Below are 21,755 nucleotides of genomic sequence, written 5' to 3'. Positions count from 1 at the left end.
AGGAAGTCTGGATAGCAAGGAAATGTTGGAACGACGTGTCTGGCCACGGTCTAGGGATGTCGGTTTCACTTGAAAGGCACCCAACCCAATCAGTATTTAGGCGTCCGTTAAGACGCAATACCCCATATGAAATCAGCGCAACCCGGCGAATTGATCCAGCTGGTCATCTTCTTTTCTGTGTATTTAGCAGGGAGTCAAGGTTTGATGTCCCCCTGGTTGCACTCTGTTTTCATGGGCACTCAGCCATTTGTTCTGGCTGGCATCAAGCTATCTTGTCCTTCGAAGCTTCACCATCACCATCTAGCATCATAGACATCGATCTCAAGCAGCAGCACAGCATCCTAGAAGCCAGGCTTCAAAGGATTGACTTACGACCATAATAATTCACAACTAAGTTAAAGTGTACAAAAGCCTTATACTTCAATATCAACCCTTTAGAATCATAAAATAAATGAGTTAACAACCCCCCTTTGGAAATAGCTCTGTTCCTACTCGGCACAACGATGAAACAAGCATTCTGGAAGGGCCGGGTACCATCATAGCCGCGCCCCCTGCATCAGCCCTATAAGCTGCACAATTCCAAAATAGGCATCGAATACCTGAAGACACTCTTGTCTCGGGTTCTTTGAATTAGTCCAAACGTGGTCCATATGCCAATTTTCTTTCAAATTTCGCGATCAGCCGTATTGGTCACTACATGTGGCCGCCCCGGATTCAATTTCCTCTTCGGATATTCAAAATCGTAGAACCTCAGACCATAAGATTATCTATTGAACTATCCGATTTTTGGTGTCACATACATACATGTAACCAGAGACATTTGCAATTCAGACCTGGCCACAACAATTCAGTTAATCGCCCCACTACAGTGCCTTATCAATAGAGGCGTTCGATCCAAGACCTAAGTACGACGGTAGCAACAAATAGAGATACAAGCTATTCGTTACCCGTTACCTCGTGACATTCGAGTTACAGACAAAGCCACGTGGACTGGATGCGGTTGTCGCCGGGTTGGTCTTGCCCTATGTTTAATTCTCAAATATACTTGGAAGCCGGTCGAATGCGCAGTTATTTCTGCGCGAAGAGGGGATAGAAGTGAAACTGCCGCTTAAAAATATATTTTCGCCTGGACGTCCAAAGTAAGTGTGGCTTGGACGATCATATGGGCCGGGGCAGGTATTAGGCCAATGCCCCGATAGGATGGGTACATGTAGGTTTATACTTGATCTTATTTCAACCTCCTATCGCTATTTCTGACTCAAATCAGGCTCGCACAAATATCCAAGTATTACTGGGTAGGTGCAATGCCTCGTGTACGTCCAGAAAGTATTATTGAAACAATAATGTCAAGGCAACCTACATGACACCATCGACCGGTGAATAATCCAGGTGCAATTTTCCCACCATTTCATCTTGTGTTTCCTATATCGTGGTTACCCCGCGCCACTCACCGGTAGGATGGTTTGAAGCTAGGGGTCTAAGGTGCTTATCGATATCAGTTTTTTTAGCACAAATTCAATTAATTGCTCAACTTGGAATTTGAGATTCCTTAGGCCTAGGGTGGTATATGCTTTTCGCCAATTTAATGGGCGGTTCGTGTTCCCTATCTCGACATCTCGATGCAGCGAACATCACAGGCCAAGGAGCTACATTCCAAATAGGGGAAAAAAGTCCTTGGGTCTCTTCACGCGGACAAGGCGTTTCCCCGCTTATCAGAGTAGATCCGAGTGCTGATGGTGATGATCTGAGCAAGGTACGCAGCCTACATAGAATGAGACAGTTAAGACGAATAGGAGGATAAGGCTTTGTGAAACTTACATGAAAACCTGGAAAGTGATGAGTGCTCTCGGTAATTTCTGTTCGCACGCTTGCCTGGGATTTTCTTTCTTTTTCCTATCTTGTGGTTACGATTTCCGACCTCTCCGATTGACGACACCTCCTGAGGTGGAAAAATGAGGCAGAAACATATGTGGTGTAAGCTCACTATTCTCCACTCCCTGACAAACTAGCTATGTAGATTACTCTCCGTTCTATGCAAGTACCATACCATAAACAGCCTATACTTTATCGTACCACATGCACCTGTCATTCTCGATTACATTCTTCAATTCAAGCTTTCACTGGTTACAACGCACATACATATGATCTGGCGGGGTGGATGAATTCACCTTATTAGGAGATATAGAAATATTGACAGTAGAGCATGACACGCATATATATGATGGCAGCTGCAGAAGATCTCCCTCTGGGTTTAAAGGAGACAGATCCCGCATACTACAACCCTGGATACAGAATTTTGCTGGTACGTACTTCACCCTCCATCTGCTACAAATATCGGATCACCCCACGGAGATCAGATATGGGCTTCGAGAGAAAGGTAAATTTGCTTTTCTGTAGAAGTTCTTAAATAGAATTGTGAATTAATCGTTGAGCTTAGGTACAGAGAAATACTATTTAAACCTTCAGCTTAAATTTTGACACTAGCTAGCGCTATATACAATTGGGGTGCAGCCCCCCAGCCCTCAGCTACCACCCGCTAACCCAACGCTAAGCCCCCTTTGCGAGATTAATATATATATATAATCCGCACCTCTACCACTCGTGGACAGACAAGCTACATTTCCCATCGACTAAACATCTCCCATTCTTCTTTCCAACTCATCACAAAAGAAAGTCGACACAATGCTTGATGTATGGTTGCTATATTACGGCTTTGCGGTTGCGGTCTTGACGGTCCTCGGATCTGTGATTTGGTTTGTATTTTCATCCAAACGCCAGCAGAAATGGAATCGACGAGCTACCACTGTTGGAGATGCCTCTTTGAAATCCTTAAGTTCCGAATCAACGTACCTCAGCACCGAGAAATGTATCAAGGAGGATTTCGCCGTGGCCAATGGATCACTTCTGGAGAATGCCTCAAATCAAAAGAAACAGTCCCTGGCGAAATTGATAACAGACCTTTTGCCTTCACGACGTGGATCCATCGCCTCGCCTTTGTCGGATGCCCCAAGCTCTAGCACTTCTTCGGGGGAGTTGCCAATGACCACTCGAAGTCAAGAGGAAATCGAATCTTTTGGGGATTTTCCTGACTACGCTACGTTAAGCGGAGTAAGATTACCAAATGTCTATCCTGAATTCAACATCGAGAAAGCTTTACCCAGACCCCATAGACCGTTTCGGTGGGCATACCATCAAACTATGGGTATGTTACAACCACCACTATTTAATAATAAACAGTTTAATTTCCCCATAACTTAAACACTAACACACCCTCAGCATTCTGGAAAATGGAACCTGACTGGTGGATCGAGCTTGAAAACACCTATATTGAACGTATTCGCGAACGAAGAGAGTTGTTTGCCCTTCATGGGAAGGCTATCCTAGATTGCCTTCCCGGCTCCGAAGCGGCCTGTAAGGAATTGATGGAAATGGTTCTCCAATTTCTCGTAACTCGTTACCCTCAATACTTCTGTCTTGTCAGTACGGTCTCAGGGAAGGCTCCAGACCTCTTCATCAACAAAATCCTAGATAAGAGGTTTCGTCTCAGTGAAATGGACCCGCTTGTAGTCCTCCTTGAGAACGTTCCGGAAGACTTTGCGATAACGATTCCGGACCCGGAATCAGAGGGGCAATATAGGTTTAAGGCTGGTGTTATTTGCAGCGCTATCGGATGGACACTAGGAACCAAGATGGGAATGACGTTGGCAGAAATTCATTCTCCAGTTCCGGATTATAAAGAGAAGCTTAAGTTTTCTTTAGACAGGTATTTTATTATTCTCCTCTTTTCTTCATAGTGCCTTTGTCCTAATAAATTTAGATTCTTCACCAAATTACTCCCCAGTGCGCCTATTCAACGCGCTTCCTGGGGTTTCGAGTTTGGCAAGCCATTATTTGCGCCACCTGGCGACAGCCACGAGCTCCACCGCCTTTCACAAGACCCAGCGCTAACCGTTGACGAAATCTATCTCCGCGTTGACTGGCAAACCCTGCGGCGAATTCCGTTATCTGGCGCGATTGTATTCAACTTCAAGGCAGTGTTCACTCCAGCATCTGAACTCAGGGATGAACCGGGAGTTCCGCAGATAGCATCTAAGGTCTTGAGAGAGGGGAAGAAGAACTTGATGGATTACAAGAATACGTGGCATTTAGAGCATGTCTTGTTGCCAGTGTTGGATAGGTGGAGTGAGGAGCAAGTGAAGGAAGGTTTGGTCGAGAAGGATTGGGAGGTTACAACGTTGGAGGACAGCCCGTGGTTTAAGGGTTGGAGGGAAAAGTGGAAACGGCAACAGGGATTTTGACGAATGATCTACCCTTTATTGGCCCCCTTTTAATATTTTTACGTTGGAGGGCCCTGGATTTGGGCTCGGGTTTGAAGGCATTACAGTAGCACGGCTATGCCTACGAAGTTTTGCTAATTCTAACTGGGCCAATCAAATTCATCGTCTCGCCACAAATGGTCATCCTTTTTTTCCTGTTTGATTCTACAATATGTATTTAGCCCCTCAACAAGTAGTATAATTAATCTTATTTTTATCTTTGTTATTTGAGGTTGGTAATTACGTGCATGTAAGCTTACATTGCTATGAACGCCATCGGGGGTTTTTTTTTTACTGACTTATTTGAGAACGGAGTAGACCAGATATCTCAATGGGTGGCGCCCAACCCACTATTAATATATATCACTATCATCTTTTTTGTACTATCCGGATATAATACTCCCTTCTCAATGACCACTGAAGCTTGACCCTCGAGAAATATTCCCTCTATAGATCTATCTATTTAAACTCCTCTCACGTCCCTGCCCTACGTGCAAGTTCGGCGATGAAAGAGCGCCTAAAACCCAATTAGTCCTTAAACCGCAGCGTATTCGTATTAGGAACATCGTGTATTGAAACTAGCCATGCGTAACTAATCTGAAGCCGTAAAACCAGTCCACCTGACACACGCGCCATAACGCCAGAACTGATTAATCTCTAAACACTAAACTACCCCTGGCTTCTTAGAGAATGTTAGAATACCTAATCTTAATAATAATACCAGAGCTCGATTTGCTGTTTCTTATCAATATGTTCGATCACAGGAAATCACTCGATTCGTGATCTCGCCGGGGCGTCGAGTTTTCGTATAGATACATGTAGGTAGTGCTTTAGGCTATATATATGTCCAGGGTCGTGTCTATCCGGTATGACTCCCAGGTTGTGGGTCTTGTTATCGTCAAATTCAATCTGGCTGTCAGCTCACTTCTATTCAGCAACTGGTAATGATCAGATGATCATTAACATTAACATCGAACGCGTACGGCTTCGTGATGTGAGGAATTACATGCGGACATTCAATCCAGCACACACGCCCGACTTCTCGTCACCAGCTTCACCCTCCTCCTGTGATAGGAGGGTCAGGATAAATCTACGTTCCATTATATCTGCTGCAGCTTCCACAGTTGGAAAAATCTGGTTCGTAGACCAGGTACATAGAAGTCCCTTAGTGCCCCCTCGCCTCCGTTAGTTACTGTCCCAATTAACGTATCTCAAACGTAAGTCCAACATTTAAGAGTAAAACCGTTAAATCTTCTGTTTACCGCACAATTCTCATAACCATCATAACCGTTATCACTTCTCAACATCTAATTACGCAATCCCCACAAAAATCAGCAAAATGTCACAGCTTAACTCTACCTCACCCTCACCCTCACCCTCACCTGCACCTACACCACCTAAAACTGACAACCCAGAACCAACGATCTCTACCCAAGAACGACAGGCGCTAACTCTAGGAATAATGCAGCTCCTCATTGACACCAACTCGCTGATAGAGACACTGGAAAACGTAATCCTTGAGATACGCAATGGCCGCATGCCGCGAGAGAAGATTGCGGATAATGTGATGCCGCTGTGTATGTTCCTGGGCACATTGCAGGACGAGCATCCACGGCTGGAGAAGTTGAATGAGAATGTGGGGGATGCATGGGTGACGCATATGCTGGAGGAGGTAGAAACGGCTCTAATAGGAATGGGCCAGGATTGTAAGAAGTTACTGCTGCCGGAAGAGACGAATGGTGGGGATGAGGGGAGCGCTGAGGATGAGGATACCAGAGGAGAAAGGCATTTCCAGTTAGCGCTGCAGCAATTGGGGTCGTTTGATTTCGATTGCATTTACGGGGCATGACTGAACATCTAGCTGGGGCGGGTATTTGAAGTTGTAGTAGAAGGAGTCTTTTGGATGTTTGGGCTGGTAGTGCTTCATTAATGAGGTGGGGGTATTTGAAGACGGTTTCATTATACGTTGTACTTGAAAATGGGACGTTGGTTCCATTGCCATAAAAAAAATATAATTTTAGTTAGGCATAGATTTCAGTGATCAATTAATTCCTCGGTATCTCTAAAACTTGGTTCCGTTCTCTAAAGTTGTAGTTATTGTGGGTTGACAAAAGTTCTCATGATTAGATGGGTCATGAGACGACTATCTCCACAACCACAAAAGATATAGAAGAGATAGATGATTAGAAAGCTGAAGATTGATAAAACATAGCTCCTAGTTATTAATCCCGATTACCGACTTTGTAAATTAGTATTTTGGGCAAAAATCACGAGAACTTTTGTCAACCCACAATACCTTAGTTACGCAACCCCAGCACAACTACACAGCTCATCGCCGCATCTGTCCTCAATCCAAGCCCACCCTGGCTCTCGCTCTCTTCACCACACTTACCATCTCCTCTACAACCTTTGCGCCCTCAAGCACCCTCATCCCATCCACCCCCCTCTTTTCCGCGCTTGCCCTCGTCACAAGTTCCCTCAGCACATCGTTCATAAGTTCCTTTGGAGTCTTCTCTAGTACCCCCACCATTTCATGTTTTGTCTGAAAATCACGCACATAGCGCCGCTCTCGAGCAACTACATGTGTGACGACTGCCTCTACGCGGGATAGAGTGAAGAGTAGGTGATTGCTAAAGTGGTAGGGGCCTTGGAATGGTGACGAGGGCATAGTTATGATCTAGTATGAGTTTGTGTTTATGTTGACTGATGCTAACTGGAGGTATGTGGCGGGGTCATCCCTTATAGATAAAGCAGGTTTTTCAACTTCGGACCATTGATCTATCCAGCCCAGTGATGATCATTTGACCGATGTTATCATGATCAGCAATCTTGGTTCCTCAATTTCAAATCGAGCACAACCCGACCGTCACCATGGAATCTCGAAAAGCCAAATTACAACTTGAAAAATACTCATCCCGAATCTCGTCATATGCGATATCGAGTGATATTCCATGAGTTCGAGTTCCGCATTCATGCATCTCGAGTGATATATCATGATGGAGAGGGAAACCTTCCCGCAATGATGAATACAACAGACAAATCAGACTTACGATAAAAGCAGCCATCGAGTCGCCTATGTCTCCTTAAATAAAAGTGGGGGGACAGGTACCCCCTCTATCTTTCAAAACACCAACACTGTACACAAGTAGCCCATTATTTTAGCAGCAGCGAAGACTCAGACACGCCAGTGGTTGCTATGTCAAATTAGCTTGGTTATAGATATAGATTTTTTCTTTTCTTCTATGATACCTGCCTCCTGTCTGCCCTCTTTCCGGCCTATATAAGAGCTGAAAGCCACTCGATCGAGTGCGGTGCATGGTTCATAGAAAGGGTAGTGGTATAATAGGCAGACAAACAAAATCGAGCAGATAGATATTTTACATGTAGTCGAGATAATGAACCTAAGGACTATGAATCGGATGAAGGTAGATGAAGACGAACGGAAGAATAAAAAAAGACATGTGGATAGAAGTGACTGCAATGGAAATAACGACAAAGCAAGGCAACGCGCGGTTTCCAACCCCCAGCGGATCTAGATCCCGTCGTCGAATCAAGCTCCATAATCAGGGCCAGGGTTCATTCACCCAAGGCCAAGCGCGCGCTCACCCCTACTCAACACTTAACATTCCAGGGTTCCGGAATCATACCGATCTTCCCAAAGCTTATTATTACCTCCACAACAAAAAACAGAACACAAAGTCTACATGCTCGGCCGAAAAAACTTTATCTGACGTTACGCAAGCACTTCGGCACAACGTCTCCCATAAAGTATGCATGTCTGGGAAATTAATGGGTGACAATTCACCCGCTTTCGTCACTCGGTAGCGAGACGGGATTTTGTTCCAAATTATCGGTAATGTATGTATAATGTTTGTGTACATTGAAAGGAACCAGAAGGCTCAAAACGGACATTTTTCGCAGAAAAAAAAAACCTGCATCCATCTGCTGGTGTACCAACACAGTATATCCTTTTCTATGACCGCCCCACGACATATACCCACTCTTTCAGGAAAATCTGATGAAAGAACCAAGTAGAGAAAGACAGTAAGAGATAAATGAGAACTCCTATGTACGCCAAAAAACAACAACGCCAACGAGCCCACAAACCCCACAGCCACTACTAAAATGAGAGGGGCAAAGGCTCTTCAAACACCAATCATGCCCCAATCTACAAAACCCCGATCGGCCCACATGCCACCCCGAATACCGAAGGCCTTGGCTCTCGCGGTCGCTCTGCGCGCTCTTGCAGCTACACCCGCCATCATCATCAGCTTCATGCTCTCAAGGTCGCGCCAGTTACGCGGTGTATTGAGGTCCAAGCTTGCCTGATCAAGATTCACGCCCTGAGAGGCTATATGGTTGTTTCCGTACCCAAAAATATAATTATTTGGTGAATCCTCGGAAGACCATGATGTAGAGTAAGAGCGTGAATGCGTGCGTGACTGTCTGCGAGAAGACGAGTTTATGGGTTTTCCTAATAACGCTTCCTGTGCGGGGGTTGTGAACCAGTGTGAGTGAGACCCATCACGGACTTTCCATTGGAGTTCAGCGATGGGTGTGCCTTCAGCGGCGGATGGAACCTCAATTATCCCTTCTTCAAGAAGTCTTCGTAGAGCCCTCCCCTCGCTTGTGGGCGACGATGAAGCAAAATCATAGCCGCTGAACAGTCGGAGTACATCCATCTTGCACAAGAGCATTCCCAGCAATTTCTCCCTCCGTGTCTCATCATTCCGCAGCGATGGCATAATCTCATCAATTCGTGAGCCCAGGGCATCAACAACAAACCACATTTCATTAATCCCCCAAGGGGTATACCGCTCCTGTAACCATCTTTGCATCTGCTCATTGATCTCCCTTTTCGTAACGACAGAGCTGCACAGAGCAGTGTACTTCTGGCAGTATCGTACTAACCCCCGAACACCAGCGTAGTATAAGCCTTGACTGTGGTCCGATAGTGGAAGAATATCGAGGAGCTTCCGACCGTTGTCGGAAAGCTGCTCTTCATCCACCAACCACTGTAAAACAGGCATTTCCTGGAGAAGCCTGGCGGTGTCTTGATTTCCTCGCTTATAACGTCCTATTGATGATCTGTAGGCTGATCGGGGTGTTGAGTTGTCCAGTGGGGTATCAGAGACATGAGGTGGTAGATTCTCGTACAGGGGAAGAAGACCACAGCTCCATGTAGATTTCTCGGGAATATACCCATACTGTGTTTTTAACGCAGCGAGAACGACTTCCTCACAATGGGTTCGAAGAAAGATCATGAATGCGGGAGAAGCAGCAGCAAAGTCGAGAAGTGCTGCGGTAGTCATGCTTGATGCGAGGGATAGCTGAGAGGTGGGTGATAGAGTAGTGAAGGCGAAGACTTGGGTTGAGTTTCCGCAAGGCATGATGAAAAAGATGTCGTTTGACTCCTAGGGTAGATGAAAAAAAGGTAGATGGAGGTACTGTTGAAGTTTTATGTAAAGGTTGTATGATAGGAAGCTGTTGAGAGCTTTATGGGGTACGAGTGAATCCTGAGATGCATGTACTGGTGTCAAGGGTTTATATTCAGATTCCCCGCACCATCAATAGAAGTTTGTTTAAGGTTTTTCGGTATCTCCTAGGAAGTTTGTCTGGAAAATGCTCATGGGCCGTGTTGCCCCGTCGCAGCTTCACCAGCAGCCAATCGATATCCACGGATCCCTTTGCCGTCCACACACTTGCTGTGATGTCACCCTCGCCTAGCCGAAACCCCTCCACCCAAGTTTTTTCGTTTCAAGAATCACCAGCAGAAAGAGGGATTCGACCCGCTCGTTCTGAAGAAAGCTCCAAACCACCAGAGAGCCGTTTGTCATCACCTCTTATCCAGCCCATTTCTCAATCCGGGGTACATGCACACACAAGTGTGGTAACCAGGTTCGCGGTATTTTAGCTTAGCCAATCGATCTACATCTGTTTCTACTAGAGATGCTTATCGGAACTAGTTGGTTGACACAACACCTACTCTAGAGTACAAGTGTGGTTCGCTTTGTGTCCATTATGATCACGCCATACCTAATTACAGCTGAACTTATTTCGTGGCGTACACTTGATAGTTGTGGCGTGAGGCTTTCTTTAAGCTTGCATCAATTGCAATGGTGGGAACATCTTGAGGTCCATGCGCTGATAATCATTATCAGGACGAGCAGGTCTATCAAAATCATACCACTTGGTATGAAGAACGATAATGGAGATAAGTCTTGCTTAGCCATCGGGAAATCTCGAAATATGGCCCTCCAAAGCTTCCGAGCTGCTAAAACAACCTTTCACCATACCGGGCGACCATTAAGAATATGAATTCGACCAACCAATATGTCTTATGAAAGACATATCAAAAGACATCCTTTCGGAGTTCTTTCCTGCTCTGCAAAAGTGCCTGAAGGAGGCATATATTACCGGCCAGATACCAGGCACAGGGTGGTTTCACGGTGTGGGGGTTACAAAGATGTACCTACTGAGACCGTTCCCGGCCGACTGGTAACAGCACCACACCCAAAGCAGTTTTCGACATTCTGGAAGGGTTACCGCGCGTTTACGAAAACTGTGGGGCCCCGTTATCTCGACTGTTGTTATGTACCTACCACCGTCCGGCTCCCGCCTGCGTCAATTCACGGCCTAGAATTAATCGAGACCAGATAGGGACTCTATGATCGACTCGAGCTCATATTTAGATAGCTAGCTCCTACTGGATCCCTCGCGATTTGACCCGGTTTATTCTTCCGCGCCATAATTTGGAAAACCAAAGCTTGGCGGGGTGTTGTCTGCTGAGAACGTTGAAAGTTTGTCAAGTTTGACCATGAACGTATTTATTCTCTCAGCCCTATGAAATCTCTCAAGACGACTTGTGCGGAGCGTCAACAGATCTTCATGCTTAACGGATCTTATAGTTTGTTCAACTCGAAAGGAGAGGAGAAGGTGGTGTAAGGAAGCCAAACGCGGCCAATCAAGGACCACCTTTTTAGAGGTGCGGTGTTTCCCGCAACAAAGATCCCGAGAAAACCGGGAACATCTCGCACGAGATTGTCTATAATTAGATGAATTAGTCAATACCGCCGAGACACAGAATCACCTGTTTTTCGACGAGACACCATGCTTCCGCGATTTTTCCGGACAAACACGGGAGGGAGAAAGAACACGCGAAAGGATTATTCAGCTGACAGGGAGCTGGCGAGTGATAGTTAGTGACGAGAAAATCAGACGGTATGCGCATGCGCTTTTCTATGCTTAAACTAAGGGCAAGCGCCGGATGTGAGAGCCAGCCAATGATCTTGTGTATTGATATCAGGCCAGACATCTTCGAACCCTTACTAGCAATACATCAGGAGAGGGTAGTGTAGCCAGCTGCTGCTGAATAACCATGATCTCCCCATCCACTTTCGATAAGGTACGACCGCTAGCTGTTGCTCTCTCGCCACTTTAGGCCCCGCCGTGAAGCGTTTGTGAACTGAACATCAACCTCTTCCATGAGCCCTGACTTCCCGTTTAGGATTATTGGTGGGCCTAAAAAACCGTTAACCTAGTTCGGCACCGCCTAAGCGGCACGAGCGGAAGCCCGACCACAGGAACGCCAGCGCAGATTCGCTTAAGTTCTTCAAGCCACAATAATTTCATAATCATGGCAATACAGTTGATACAATGGCAGAACAAAATCTCCTCGGAAATACAATATAACTCTACCAAAGAAACGACTAACCCTGGTGCTTTTTACATCTGAGTCCTGCACGGATGTTTCTACCGTTTTATCTGAATCGAATTTCTAGATGTACATGTACCTTCTACACCCAGCTAAACTGATACGGTCGCGATCGAAAACTCAGTACTATGACTTTTTTGCGCATATTTGTAATAGTTCAGATCATACACTACCATGAAAGGTATTCTACTCGTTTTACCCCCCATATTGACACCGTGTGTGTATGTACGTAATGAATCAATCAATCAATGAAATCGTGTGCATGTGTGTGGGTCATGAGGTATCACTCGGTTCTTGTAAACCTTCTCGTGAGGGCGGAAACCGATCGGCGTCACCCTCGTCCCTGTTTGCAAGGAGGGAAGAAAAATCTACCACCTCCCCGAACTAAGGAAACGGTACAAAAATTCAAGTAAGAAAGACAACTAGAGAAGTCTAATCATCATTGGACCCAAATGAAGCCCCGGTAGGGAATCGAACCCTAAACCTTATGTACTAATCAACTGGTGCTAACCAACTGCACCGCCGAAGCATGAAGAAAAAAGAAACAGGTTTGACCTATTCCGACGGCAACACATTTCTTTACCTCCCAGGTAAAGAAAGAAAGGTTGACGGACGAGTTTGTGCTTCAAATTGGAGTAACTTTTGAACACTGTGTGGGTGGGGGCGTTACTCTTTCTAAAATTGCAGTCAACCAAAAAAAGATTGTTCGATTTATGTGTATATCAAACATGACACTCAGAGCCGGTCCAGCGAATCCAGATAGCACAAATTAATTTAAAGCCCGCCGTATACATATATGCTCGGCCCCTTCATTCGTTTTCCAGGTGACCCATAGCTATGGTAGGTAGCCAAATAGCAAAGAACGTTATAACTACTCCTACAATGACCTCCTCTTCACTCATTTTCAGATCTAAAGATCGCCCACGGAACCAAAGAGTTCCTCTACCGCTACAAGCACTAAAACAGATGGCTTTTCCCAGAAAAATCTATTCTTTGACGGCCCTATCGAGCTACTCGTATCGCTAACTCTGGAAGTACAGAGGCACAATTTTATTTGCAAAAATTATAATTGAAAGACTTACACTTGTCAGGATGCTTCTTATCAACCAAGGGTACCAATCCAAGGTTAAGGGATTCGGGGCGCCCGGGCTCGAACACCCTTCTCCCGATAATTCAGAGTAACATGCTGCGAGACATTTCGTTTTAGGCACTCTTCTAGTACTACTACGTTCTGGGTGGGTTGAGGATTCTAATGCAAACGGTGTTTGCATAGCTAGATGCCGGCCGGGAGTCTATCCACTCCATCGGCCGACAGGTACTGTCTAAGCTGAGATAGGGAGCCGGAGAGAAAGTGTCTATAAATCCAGATACGCAGCTTGGATGAACCCACAGAAACAGACATTTTTAACTGGGCTTGAGAGCTAGGAGACACGTGTGCTATATATGCATGCGTTTCTCACCTGGCTTTTCCGGGAGAGCATATGCTTCGAGCACGCATAATCATGCCGGGTCAAATTAATCCGGCTGGCATTTATTATACTATAAGAGACGCACCTCCAGCATTCTCTCATAGAAATCTTAGCACCGTACCCATAACCCGATTCAGCATTTAATCATGAAATATCACTCGCTCTTCCGTCTTTGTGTCCATCATATATGTTTATAAAGTTTAAACTTCGCGAATCTATTTGCAATTGTGTTTGGCCATATCATCGAGGATCTTGTTTGTCTCCTAATGGTCACGAAGTTGATGGTTGAAAGCCATGTACGCAGTTGATCCTCCATCAGAAACCAAAGTTCTGTCACATGGCCGCCCACCGCCACGCATTCGATGCAACTTTCATCTTAGCTGTCGGGATAAATCTCAAATGTTAGAGTGTATAAATTTATATCTGCTAAGCGTTCTTCGTTGCTTCTAGAGGGTGCATTATGTTATTTAATTGTGCCCGGCTGCCATTGTACATGTTGTGGTCAATACATGTAATATAGAATTGCAACATGTGTTGTGGTGTTTATCACTTCTCCAGTTCAAACCTTTCGTCGGTTATCAAAACCTGCCTAGAACCAAAAAAAAAAAGCCTTAATCCTTTTTGACAGGTCAGCCAGCACCAAGAGAGTCACCGCCGCGGTGATTACATGTAGTACTGTCGTGACGTGACTGTCTCTTCTCTCATCCAAAAGTTCGTTCTTACTACATGTAGCTACATGAGCCATAGGAACACGCACTGCCTTACAAACACCAAATACGAAAAATGCTGCCATCTGCGTAAACACTCTGATGAGAATGCTCAACACCAGTGCCCTAGATATTACCTACACGCATTTTCAATCCGGAATAGCGTGATCAAGCTTTACTAGCTGCCTGCGCACAATCGCATTGTCCCATAATCACGTGACCTTTAGCCTCAACTCCAGAAATTCTCGTGAAACGTTCCCCCACCAAAACCTCCAAACCGCCCGCCGGAGGACCAATTGAGCACTCACACACACATCTAGACCACCGTCAACCATGCCCCCCAGACCTGCGCTCCCCTCGCAATCAGCGCTGACCCGCTGCTTCACAAACCTTCGAGTCACATCCAGTATGTAGCCCCCCCTCATCCTCCTCCTCCCCACCACCACACCCAATACTCACCTCTCTCCAGCGCGTCACCACCTCGCCGCCTTCTCCACCACCCCCACCCCCCACAAACGCGAGCACCGCAGCTCCGAGGGCCTCGCAACCTCTGAAAAACGCCGCCTCGACAACCTCGCCCTCCAAGAACGCCTAAAACAGGAGCGCCTGTCCAACGCCGTCAACCCCGTCACCGGCCGCACCACCCCCTTCGTCAAATCCCTCGAGACGCCCTCCCCGCTCCTGCCCCCCGTCGACTGGGCCCTCACCCACAACATCGACCCGACAAAAGGCCACGATGACCCCCTCCACATGAACTTCTACCTCACCCCGAAGGACATGGAGATCGCAATCGAGAACAGCAAGCGCCTCACCGCCCCTGCAAACCCCGTCTCGGCGAGCGGTGTGGTCGACTCGTATATCTGGCCGGAGAAGCTGGAGGCGCACCAGAAGGAGCATGACCATGCCGTGGCGGCCATCCAGCGCATTGTGAGTCTGAGTATTGGCAGCAACGCCGACCGCCAGCGCGTCAACACCATGCGCTGCATCGAGACGTTTGGGCGCCACAACACGGATGCCACGCTGCCGAGGGACCCGGATGCGCGGCCGCTGGAGGAGAGCAGGAAGACGCCGAGGGCGGGGCCGGATACGGGGAGTAGCGAGGTGCAGGCGGCGATATTGACGGTGAAGATCAGGAACCTGGCGAAGATGCTGGAGAAGAGTGGGAATAAGGATAAGCACAACAAGCGCAATCTGCGGCTGCTAGTACATCGCAGGCAGAAGTTGCTGAAGTACTTGAAGAGGAAGGAGAAGGGGGGTGTGAGGTATAGGAATGTGATGAGTGCGCTTGGGTTGGATGAGGCGGCGGTGATGAAGGAGTTGAGTATTTAGTGGGGGGGTGTAGATAGCACGGTAGAATGACCATTGATCCTGTTGGACTCAAATAGAGATTGTAAATATAGTAGTGAGTTTGTGGCCGTTAAGACCTATCACATCACAGCCCAGCGTCACAGAAATCACTCGGCGCCTATAGGTACAGCCAATCACTCGTTACCCTATCCCTTATCTCTCACTATCTCAATCTTTCATACTATGACGCTTTATGTCTCATTCTGCTTCATGGAATATCACTCGTAGATCAAGCTCAAGACCACAGATTTTTCTGCACGCGAACTCAACCCGAACCCGCAGCATCAGGTAGCGATTTGACTATGTTGTCATTATCTGCTTAGAAGGTCACATCGATCATTTCTCGCCCCCCAAAAATGGAGTTTCTGGACCTATGATCAAGATTGTATTGTCGTGACTGTCAAATATGTATTAAAGCTGTGGACTTATGACGAGGAACAGGTGGAGTGACAACCTGTCCTCAATTATGTCGCATAAAGCTAGAAGCTCTCGTCTCTCTTCTCCTCACCGCCTCTCTTCTCATCTCATCCCATAGTTTGGTCTTGTTTATACAGCCATTGGAACACCCATGCCTTACAATACTTGGAGTAAACCCGCGGTATACAAACCCAAAGCTATTAAACCCAAATTAAATTTAGCATTGAAGATTCCCACCCTTGCGATTTTTATATATATATTTTTTTGACTCGCACAGAACTACACGATTGGTTTTGACTTCCTAGAAGCACCATCCCGCAGATCCTTCCCGCAGATCCTTCCTTACCCGATATATATGGATGACTAATCACACGTCCTCGGCCCCAATGCAGCACTGCGCATGCACCTTCCTTTCCGCAAGTGGTGTGTGTGCATTCCGATCCAAACCCTTGGAGAACAATTCCACAGGCACAGCACAGGCGATGAATGCTGTGTCTGCGTATGGGGAGTTGGGGGGGGTGGGGGGGACATCATCATCATCATCGCGTATCTGTGAAGAGTGATTATCCGGGCCAGCCCTACATAGGCTGAGATGAGAGACTACAGAAGAACTAGATACAGGAACGCAGCCAGAAAGACAGCCAGCCAGGGTGAGGCTCAAACAAACGGGCGGCTGCTTGTGTCACCGCCACGTTGGGTCTAGCGGGATAGCCAGACACCCATTGACGCAACTCCCCAGCCAGTCCAGGTCAGGCAGTCGAGCGAGTCAAACCAGTCAAGCCAGCCAGCCAGCCAGCCAGCCAGCAGACAGCAAGCCCAGCCCAGCCCGTCTTTCTACGCTTGCTTCCATTTCCCTTCCTTCCTAATTCCTTCCTTCCTTCCTTCCTTCCTTCTTTCCGTCTTCCTTCCCTTCTTCCCCTTCTTCTTCTTACCCTTCTTGTTACGTTACCCTTCTTGTTACGTTACCCTTCTTGTTACCCTTCCTCTTCCTCTTTCCCTTCCCCTTCCCTTCCCTTCCCTTCCCTTCCCTTCCCTTCCCTTCCTTCACCTACCTGACTGATCCCCACAACATCGTCACAGCCTATCTATCCAGCCTATCAACAAACCACACAACCAAAACAGCACTCACCCTCAATCCCCAATCCCCCTCCCGTCTCACCACCCCTACCCGAAATCTACAACACCCACAACACAAACACAAACCCGCGCAGCGCACCAACAAACACCAACACAATGCTGGACCCGACAACCCTCTCCTCGCTCAAAGTCACCGAGCTCAAAGCCGAACTCAAGAAGCGCGGGCTACCGGTGGGTGGCCTCAAGCAGGCGCTCGTGGAGCGGCTGGCAGAGGTTGTGATCCAGGAGCGACAGCGGGAGGCAGAGGCAGAGGCAGAGGCGGAAGCGGAGGAGGAGGAGGAGGAGGAGGAGGCCGCGCCAGAGCCAGAGCCACAGCCAGAGGTGGTGCAAACACCCATGCAGGACACGATCCAGGTCAATGGTGGCCAGCCGGAGCCGGAGTCGGTAGTGGTTGAGGCGGCCGAGGAGGTGCGCGCAGAGACCCCGGCGGTGGCGCAGGAAGTGCAGGAACCAGTGCAGCAGGTGCAGCAGGTGCAGGAGCCGGTGCAACAGGAGCAGGTGCAGGAGCAGGCACAAGTACAGGATGTAGAGCCGGTACAGGAGCCCGAGCCAGTACAGGCCGAACCAGCGCAAGCCGAACCAGCACAGGAACCTGAGCCAGTCCAGGAGATTGAGCAAGTACAAGAGATCGAACCAGCACAAGTAGAGCCAGCAACTGCCGAACCAGCGCAAGAAGTCGAACCCGCAAAGGGAGCCGAACCAGTACAATTAGTTGAGCCAGTACCGCAGATCGAGGAGCCAGAGCCAACACCGGCTTCAGAACAGCAAGATGTAGAAACCGTGCAATCACCACCCCAAGTACAGGATAATGACGCTCCCAGCCCCGCATCCGTTTCGGAGCAGCTTGAAGCCGTTGCGGAACAGATCACAGCTGAGCAGCAGCAGGAACCGTCAAACGAAGCCGCCGAGGAGCCAGTGCCCCAGGCAGCTGCAGCTGAACCAGAAGTACAGGCCGAGGCGGACAGCATGCAGGTTGATACCGCGCCCGCAAAGACCCCCGAGGACGACGAGGTATCCATCTACGAGGAGCCCTCTTCAATTGAGGAAACCAAGGCGGACAACACACCGGAAGAGGCAGTCGAGCAGAAGCAGGTCGAAGAAGACTCACCAATGGCCGAAGCACCAACAGTCCACGAAGAAGCCCCAGACAAGCCCCAAGAAGCTCCAACCAAGCTCGCCGATATCCCCGTGGAACCCGTCCCAGCGCCATCCACCACCACCCACACCACCACCGAGGACGAGATCACCGCCGCAATAACCTCACAATCCGACCTTGCCACTCCCACAGCGCCCTCGGAACCAATGGACACCCGCGACGACACTCCCACAGACCTCCGCAAGCGCAAGCGCCGCTCCGCCAGCCCCCCACCCGCAGCAGCAGCAGCATCCGAAGCCCCCGTCCCAGCCCACGACACCAACGACGACCCCACAACCACCAAGAAGCCGCGCGCCTCCTCCCCACAGCCAAAACCGAGGCAGCGCGACGCCCGCTTCAAAGGCCTCTTCAACACCGACAGCGCCGACCACGACGACGCCGCCGACGACAACGACACCGCCCCAGCGGACGACGACGACGACCCGCCAGTCCCGCCGTCAATCCACCCCGCGACGTGCGCACTCTACATCCGCAACCTCATCCGCCCCATCAACGACCCGCTGCTGCGCAGCCACCTCACGGCCCTCGCCGGCGCAACCCCGCCGGGCACAGAGGCTATCTCGTACTTCTTTGTCGACAGCATCAAGTCGCATGCGCTCATCATCTTTGCGTCGGTCGCCGCGGCGACCCGCGTGCGTGTGGGCATGCATGGGAAGGTGTGGCCGAACGAGCGCACGCGCAAGCCGCTGTGGGTGGACTTTGTGCCCGAGGAGGCGGTGGAGGGGTGGGTTGCGAGGGAGCGCGAGATAAGGGGGCAGAAGAAGTGGGAGGTCGTGTATAAGGAGGGCGAAGGCGAGGACGGAGGCATTGTGGCGGAGCTGGAGGAGGTTGGTGCGAGGGGCCGTGGTGGGGCGGAGGTATTAGGTGCGCCGACGGGCCCGAGGGGCGCGAGGGAGAGGGCGGTGGAGAGGAAGAATAGTGGTGAGTTTTGTTGTCCCCCTGGAGTGCGGAGATGTGGTGGGAGTGGGAGTGGTGTGCTAATGATGGGGGTGGAAGTACTTGCAGTCCAGAAAGGTGCGCCGACTCAGGATGTGGCACCGCCGGCGGCGGGTGCGAGAACGACGAGGTTCGTGGATCTGGACGACCTGTTTAAGAGCACGGTGGCGAAGCCGAAGCTCTACTACATGCCTGTGAGTGAGGAGATTGCGAGGGAGCGACTGGCGGCTGCGAGGGGGAGAGACGGGCATCGGGATAGACGTTGAGTGCAAGTGGAGTAATGAGCCCACTCACGCCCCCCGCCCCCCTATAGCTGTGTGGCAATATCGAAATACGCTTTTTTTTATACTTTATTTATAGGAAAATGTGTCTTCTCTATTCCCTTTCTCTTTCTTTGTTTCTTTACTATCTTATAGCTATTGTGTCCCTTTTTTTTTTCTTCTCTTTCTTTCATCATGGGTTTGATATCTTTCTTTTTTTTTTTGTTGCACAAGTAGTTATTGGGTACGCTATTTGTTAGTATCATACGACAGGAACAAGGAGCGGGGGGGGGCGGGGGGAGAGTGGAGAGTGGAGAGGGGTAATTGAGCTATTGGCTGCTGCATATTATACATACATGCCGTGTTTCTCTCTGGCTCGGCGCGGGGTGGCAGTCTGTAGTAAAACAAAAAAAGGGTTGAGGCTGGCGGGCGGGCGGTTCTGTAGTTAGACGGGAATGGAGTTTTTTCACCTTCACCTTTTTTTTTTTGTGATCATTGGCGCTGGCGGGGTGAGTGAGTGAGTGAGGGCTTGTGATGCGGGCCTGGCTAGCTATAGTGCCAGAAATGCGGGTAAGACTGATGCCGCATCAGTCGTACGGCATTGAGAATATGCCGCTTTACCTTCATATTTTAACGACATAGGGCCAGTGTTACCGAAGCTCGATGGCATTAAAGACTGCGGTAGTAATTTCACCCACATGTCTGCACCTACTCGTGTTTTGTAGAGTGGCAGGTGGTGCGTCGGCAATGATCGTGGAGTAGGGCCTTCACGTGACATGGAAAATGCCGAGTTAGCGAGGCCTTCTTCAACGCCTCGCACAAACTCCGATTCCCTTCCTCTCTACACACTCTCTCACCACCGCTGCCACCACAGCACTACAGAGACAGCACCAAAGAGTACCAGAGACAGAGAGACATACATCACAATGACCTCCCTGCGCATCCTCGTCCCCGTCAAGCGCGTCATCGACTACGCCGTACCTCCCCCTCCACCCCTCCACCCCTCCCACCCCCCCACATTCCCCACCGCTAACCTCCCCCACTCCCCCGTAGGTCAAACCGCGCGTCAACGCCGCCCAGACCGGCGTCGAGACGGCCGGCGTCAAAATGTCCATGAACCCCTTCGACGAGCTGTCGCTCGAGGAAGCCGTGCGCCTGCGCGAGCGCCACCCCAACACCGTCACCGACATCCTCGCCTTCTCGGCGGGGCCGCCAAAGGCGCAAGACACGCTGCGGACGGCCATGGCCATGGGCGCGGACCGGGCGCTGCTCGCCGAGACGGACGCGGAGCTGGAGCCGCTGGCGGTGGCGAAGCTGCTGCAGCAGGTGGTCGGGGATGAGGACCGCAATTTGGTGATTCTGGGCAAGCAGAGCATCGATGGGGATGCGGGGCAGACGGGGCAGATGCTGGCGGGCTTGCTGGGGTGGGGGCAGGCGACGCAGGCGAGTGGTGTGAAGCTGGGGGAGGGGGGCACGGTGACGGTGACGAAGGAGGTGGATGGGGGGGAGGAGGTGCTGGAGGTGAAGTTGCCGATGGTTGTGACGGCGGATTTGAGGCTGAATGAGCCGAGGTATGCGAGTCTGCCGAATATCATGAAGGCGAAGAAGAAGCCGCTGGTGAAGAAGGCGGTTGCGGACTTTGGGGTGGATGTGGCGTCGAGGCTGCAGACGGTGAAGGTTGTTGGTGAGTCTTTTCGCTCTTTTTCCGTGTTTTTTGGGGGGGTTTGGGGGTGTGGTTGGGGAGTGTGCTGACTGGGCGGTGTAGAGCCGGCGCCGAGGAAGGGCGGTGGGAAGGTGGAAGATGTTGGCGGGTTGGTTGCGAGGTTGAAGGAGTTGGGCGCGTTGTAGGTCCTGCATTCGCTCCAATCCTCAGCTCCATAAATTAGATTAGTCGAGTAGACTAGAAACAAAGGCTTCTGTGTTGTTTGCTTGCTGCTGTAGACAGAAATAGAACTGCAACAACAGGTATATATATAGTTTTTAAAATGTTCGTAGCTGCGGTGAGTTTTGGCAGACCGAGTGATAATCTATGCAGCGACCAGGGTACCCAAAACATGGCTGGTACAGAGATATACCCGGGATAGGTTCCGTGGAAATGTAAGCTACATGGCTAGCTCCTTCCTATCCTTGATCTGCCTGGCCCGTCAGTCATGTCCCCTCTTCCATCCACCTCTTGCTACAAACCAGCAGCTTATCTAGTCCCGGGACCACGGCGCGTACCTGCTAATCAGCCGGTTTCTGCGCTCCACGCCCAATTAGTTTTTACACGTAGGTACTGTGGCTGTAGCTGTGGGGT

The 21,755-nt window shown here is 49.4% G+C and overlaps 7 protein-coding genes across 7 annotated transcripts; 5 read left to right on the top strand and 2 right to left on the bottom strand.

The window, feature by feature from the left end:
• Nucleotides 1-2,682: 2,682 nt before the first annotated feature.
• On the top strand, nucleotides 2,683-4,298 carry H6S33_006502 (uncharacterized protein; the record flags this gene model as incomplete). Its single annotated transcript, XM_044837859.1, has 3 exons — nucleotides 2,683-3,202; nucleotides 3,277-3,763; nucleotides 3,818-4,298. The coding sequence occupies 3 exons, from the start codon at nucleotides 2,683-2,685 to the stop codon at nucleotides 4,296-4,298; spliced, it is 1,488 nt and encodes a 495-aa protein (XP_044690029.1).
• Nucleotides 4,299-5,655: 1,357 nt separating this feature from the next.
• H6S33_006501 (uncharacterized protein) lies at nucleotides 5,656-6,165 on the top strand (the record flags this gene model as incomplete). Its single annotated transcript, XM_044837858.1, has 1 exon — nucleotides 5,656-6,165. The coding sequence occupies one exon, from the start codon at nucleotides 5,656-5,658 to the stop codon at nucleotides 6,163-6,165; it is 510 nt and encodes a 169-aa protein (XP_044690028.1).
• A 498-nt stretch (nucleotides 6,166-6,663) lies between these two features.
• Nucleotides 6,664-6,984, bottom strand: H6S33_006500 (uncharacterized protein; the record flags this gene model as incomplete). Its single annotated transcript, XM_044837857.1, has 1 exon — nucleotides 6,664-6,984. The coding sequence occupies one exon, from the start codon at nucleotides 6,982-6,984 to the stop codon at nucleotides 6,664-6,666; it is 321 nt and encodes a 106-aa protein (XP_044690027.1).
• Nucleotides 6,985-8,484: 1,500 nt separating this feature from the next.
• H6S33_006499 (uncharacterized protein) lies at nucleotides 8,485-9,706 on the bottom strand (the record flags this gene model as incomplete). The annotated part of the gene is made up of 3 exons (XM_044837855.1): nucleotides 8,485-8,565; nucleotides 8,642-8,803; nucleotides 8,897-9,706. 3 exons carry the CDS (start codon nucleotides 9,704-9,706, stop codon nucleotides 8,485-8,487), a joined length of 1,053 nt encoding a protein of 350 aa, XP_044690026.1.
• Nucleotides 9,707-14,539: 4,833 nt separating this feature from the next.
• H6S33_006498 (uncharacterized protein) lies at nucleotides 14,540-15,535 on the top strand (the record flags this gene model as incomplete). The annotated part of the gene is made up of 2 exons (XM_044837854.1): nucleotides 14,540-14,612; nucleotides 14,676-15,535. 2 exons carry the CDS (start codon nucleotides 14,540-14,542, stop codon nucleotides 15,533-15,535), a joined length of 933 nt encoding a protein of 310 aa, XP_044690025.1.
• A 1,668-nt stretch (nucleotides 15,536-17,203) lies between these two features.
• On the top strand, nucleotides 17,204-19,465 carry H6S33_006497 (uncharacterized protein; the record flags this gene model as incomplete). Its single annotated transcript, XM_044837853.1, has 3 exons — nucleotides 17,204-18,052; nucleotides 18,101-19,184; nucleotides 19,260-19,465. 3 exons carry the CDS (start codon nucleotides 17,204-17,206, stop codon nucleotides 19,463-19,465), a joined length of 2,139 nt encoding a protein of 712 aa, XP_044690024.1.
• Nucleotides 19,466-20,385: 920 nt separating this feature from the next.
• H6S33_006496 (uncharacterized protein) lies at nucleotides 20,386-21,307 on the top strand (the record flags this gene model as incomplete). The annotated part of the gene is made up of 3 exons (XM_044837852.1): nucleotides 20,386-20,436; nucleotides 20,513-21,143; nucleotides 21,225-21,307. 3 exons carry the CDS (start codon nucleotides 20,386-20,388, stop codon nucleotides 21,305-21,307), a joined length of 765 nt encoding a protein of 254 aa, XP_044690023.1.
• Between the last annotated feature and the right edge of the window lie 448 nt (nucleotides 21,308-21,755).

The sequence above is a fragment of the Morchella sextelata genome, assembly GCF_020137385.1.
Source record: "Morchella sextelata strain SCLS chromosome Unknown scls_20, whole genome shotgun sequence".
NCBI classification, from domain to species: domain Eukaryota; kingdom Fungi; phylum Ascomycota; class Pezizomycetes; order Pezizales; family Morchellaceae; genus Morchella; species Morchella sextelata.
Note: the sequence above shows the minus strand (reverse complement) of the source record. Positions and strands in the feature narration are given on the sequence as shown.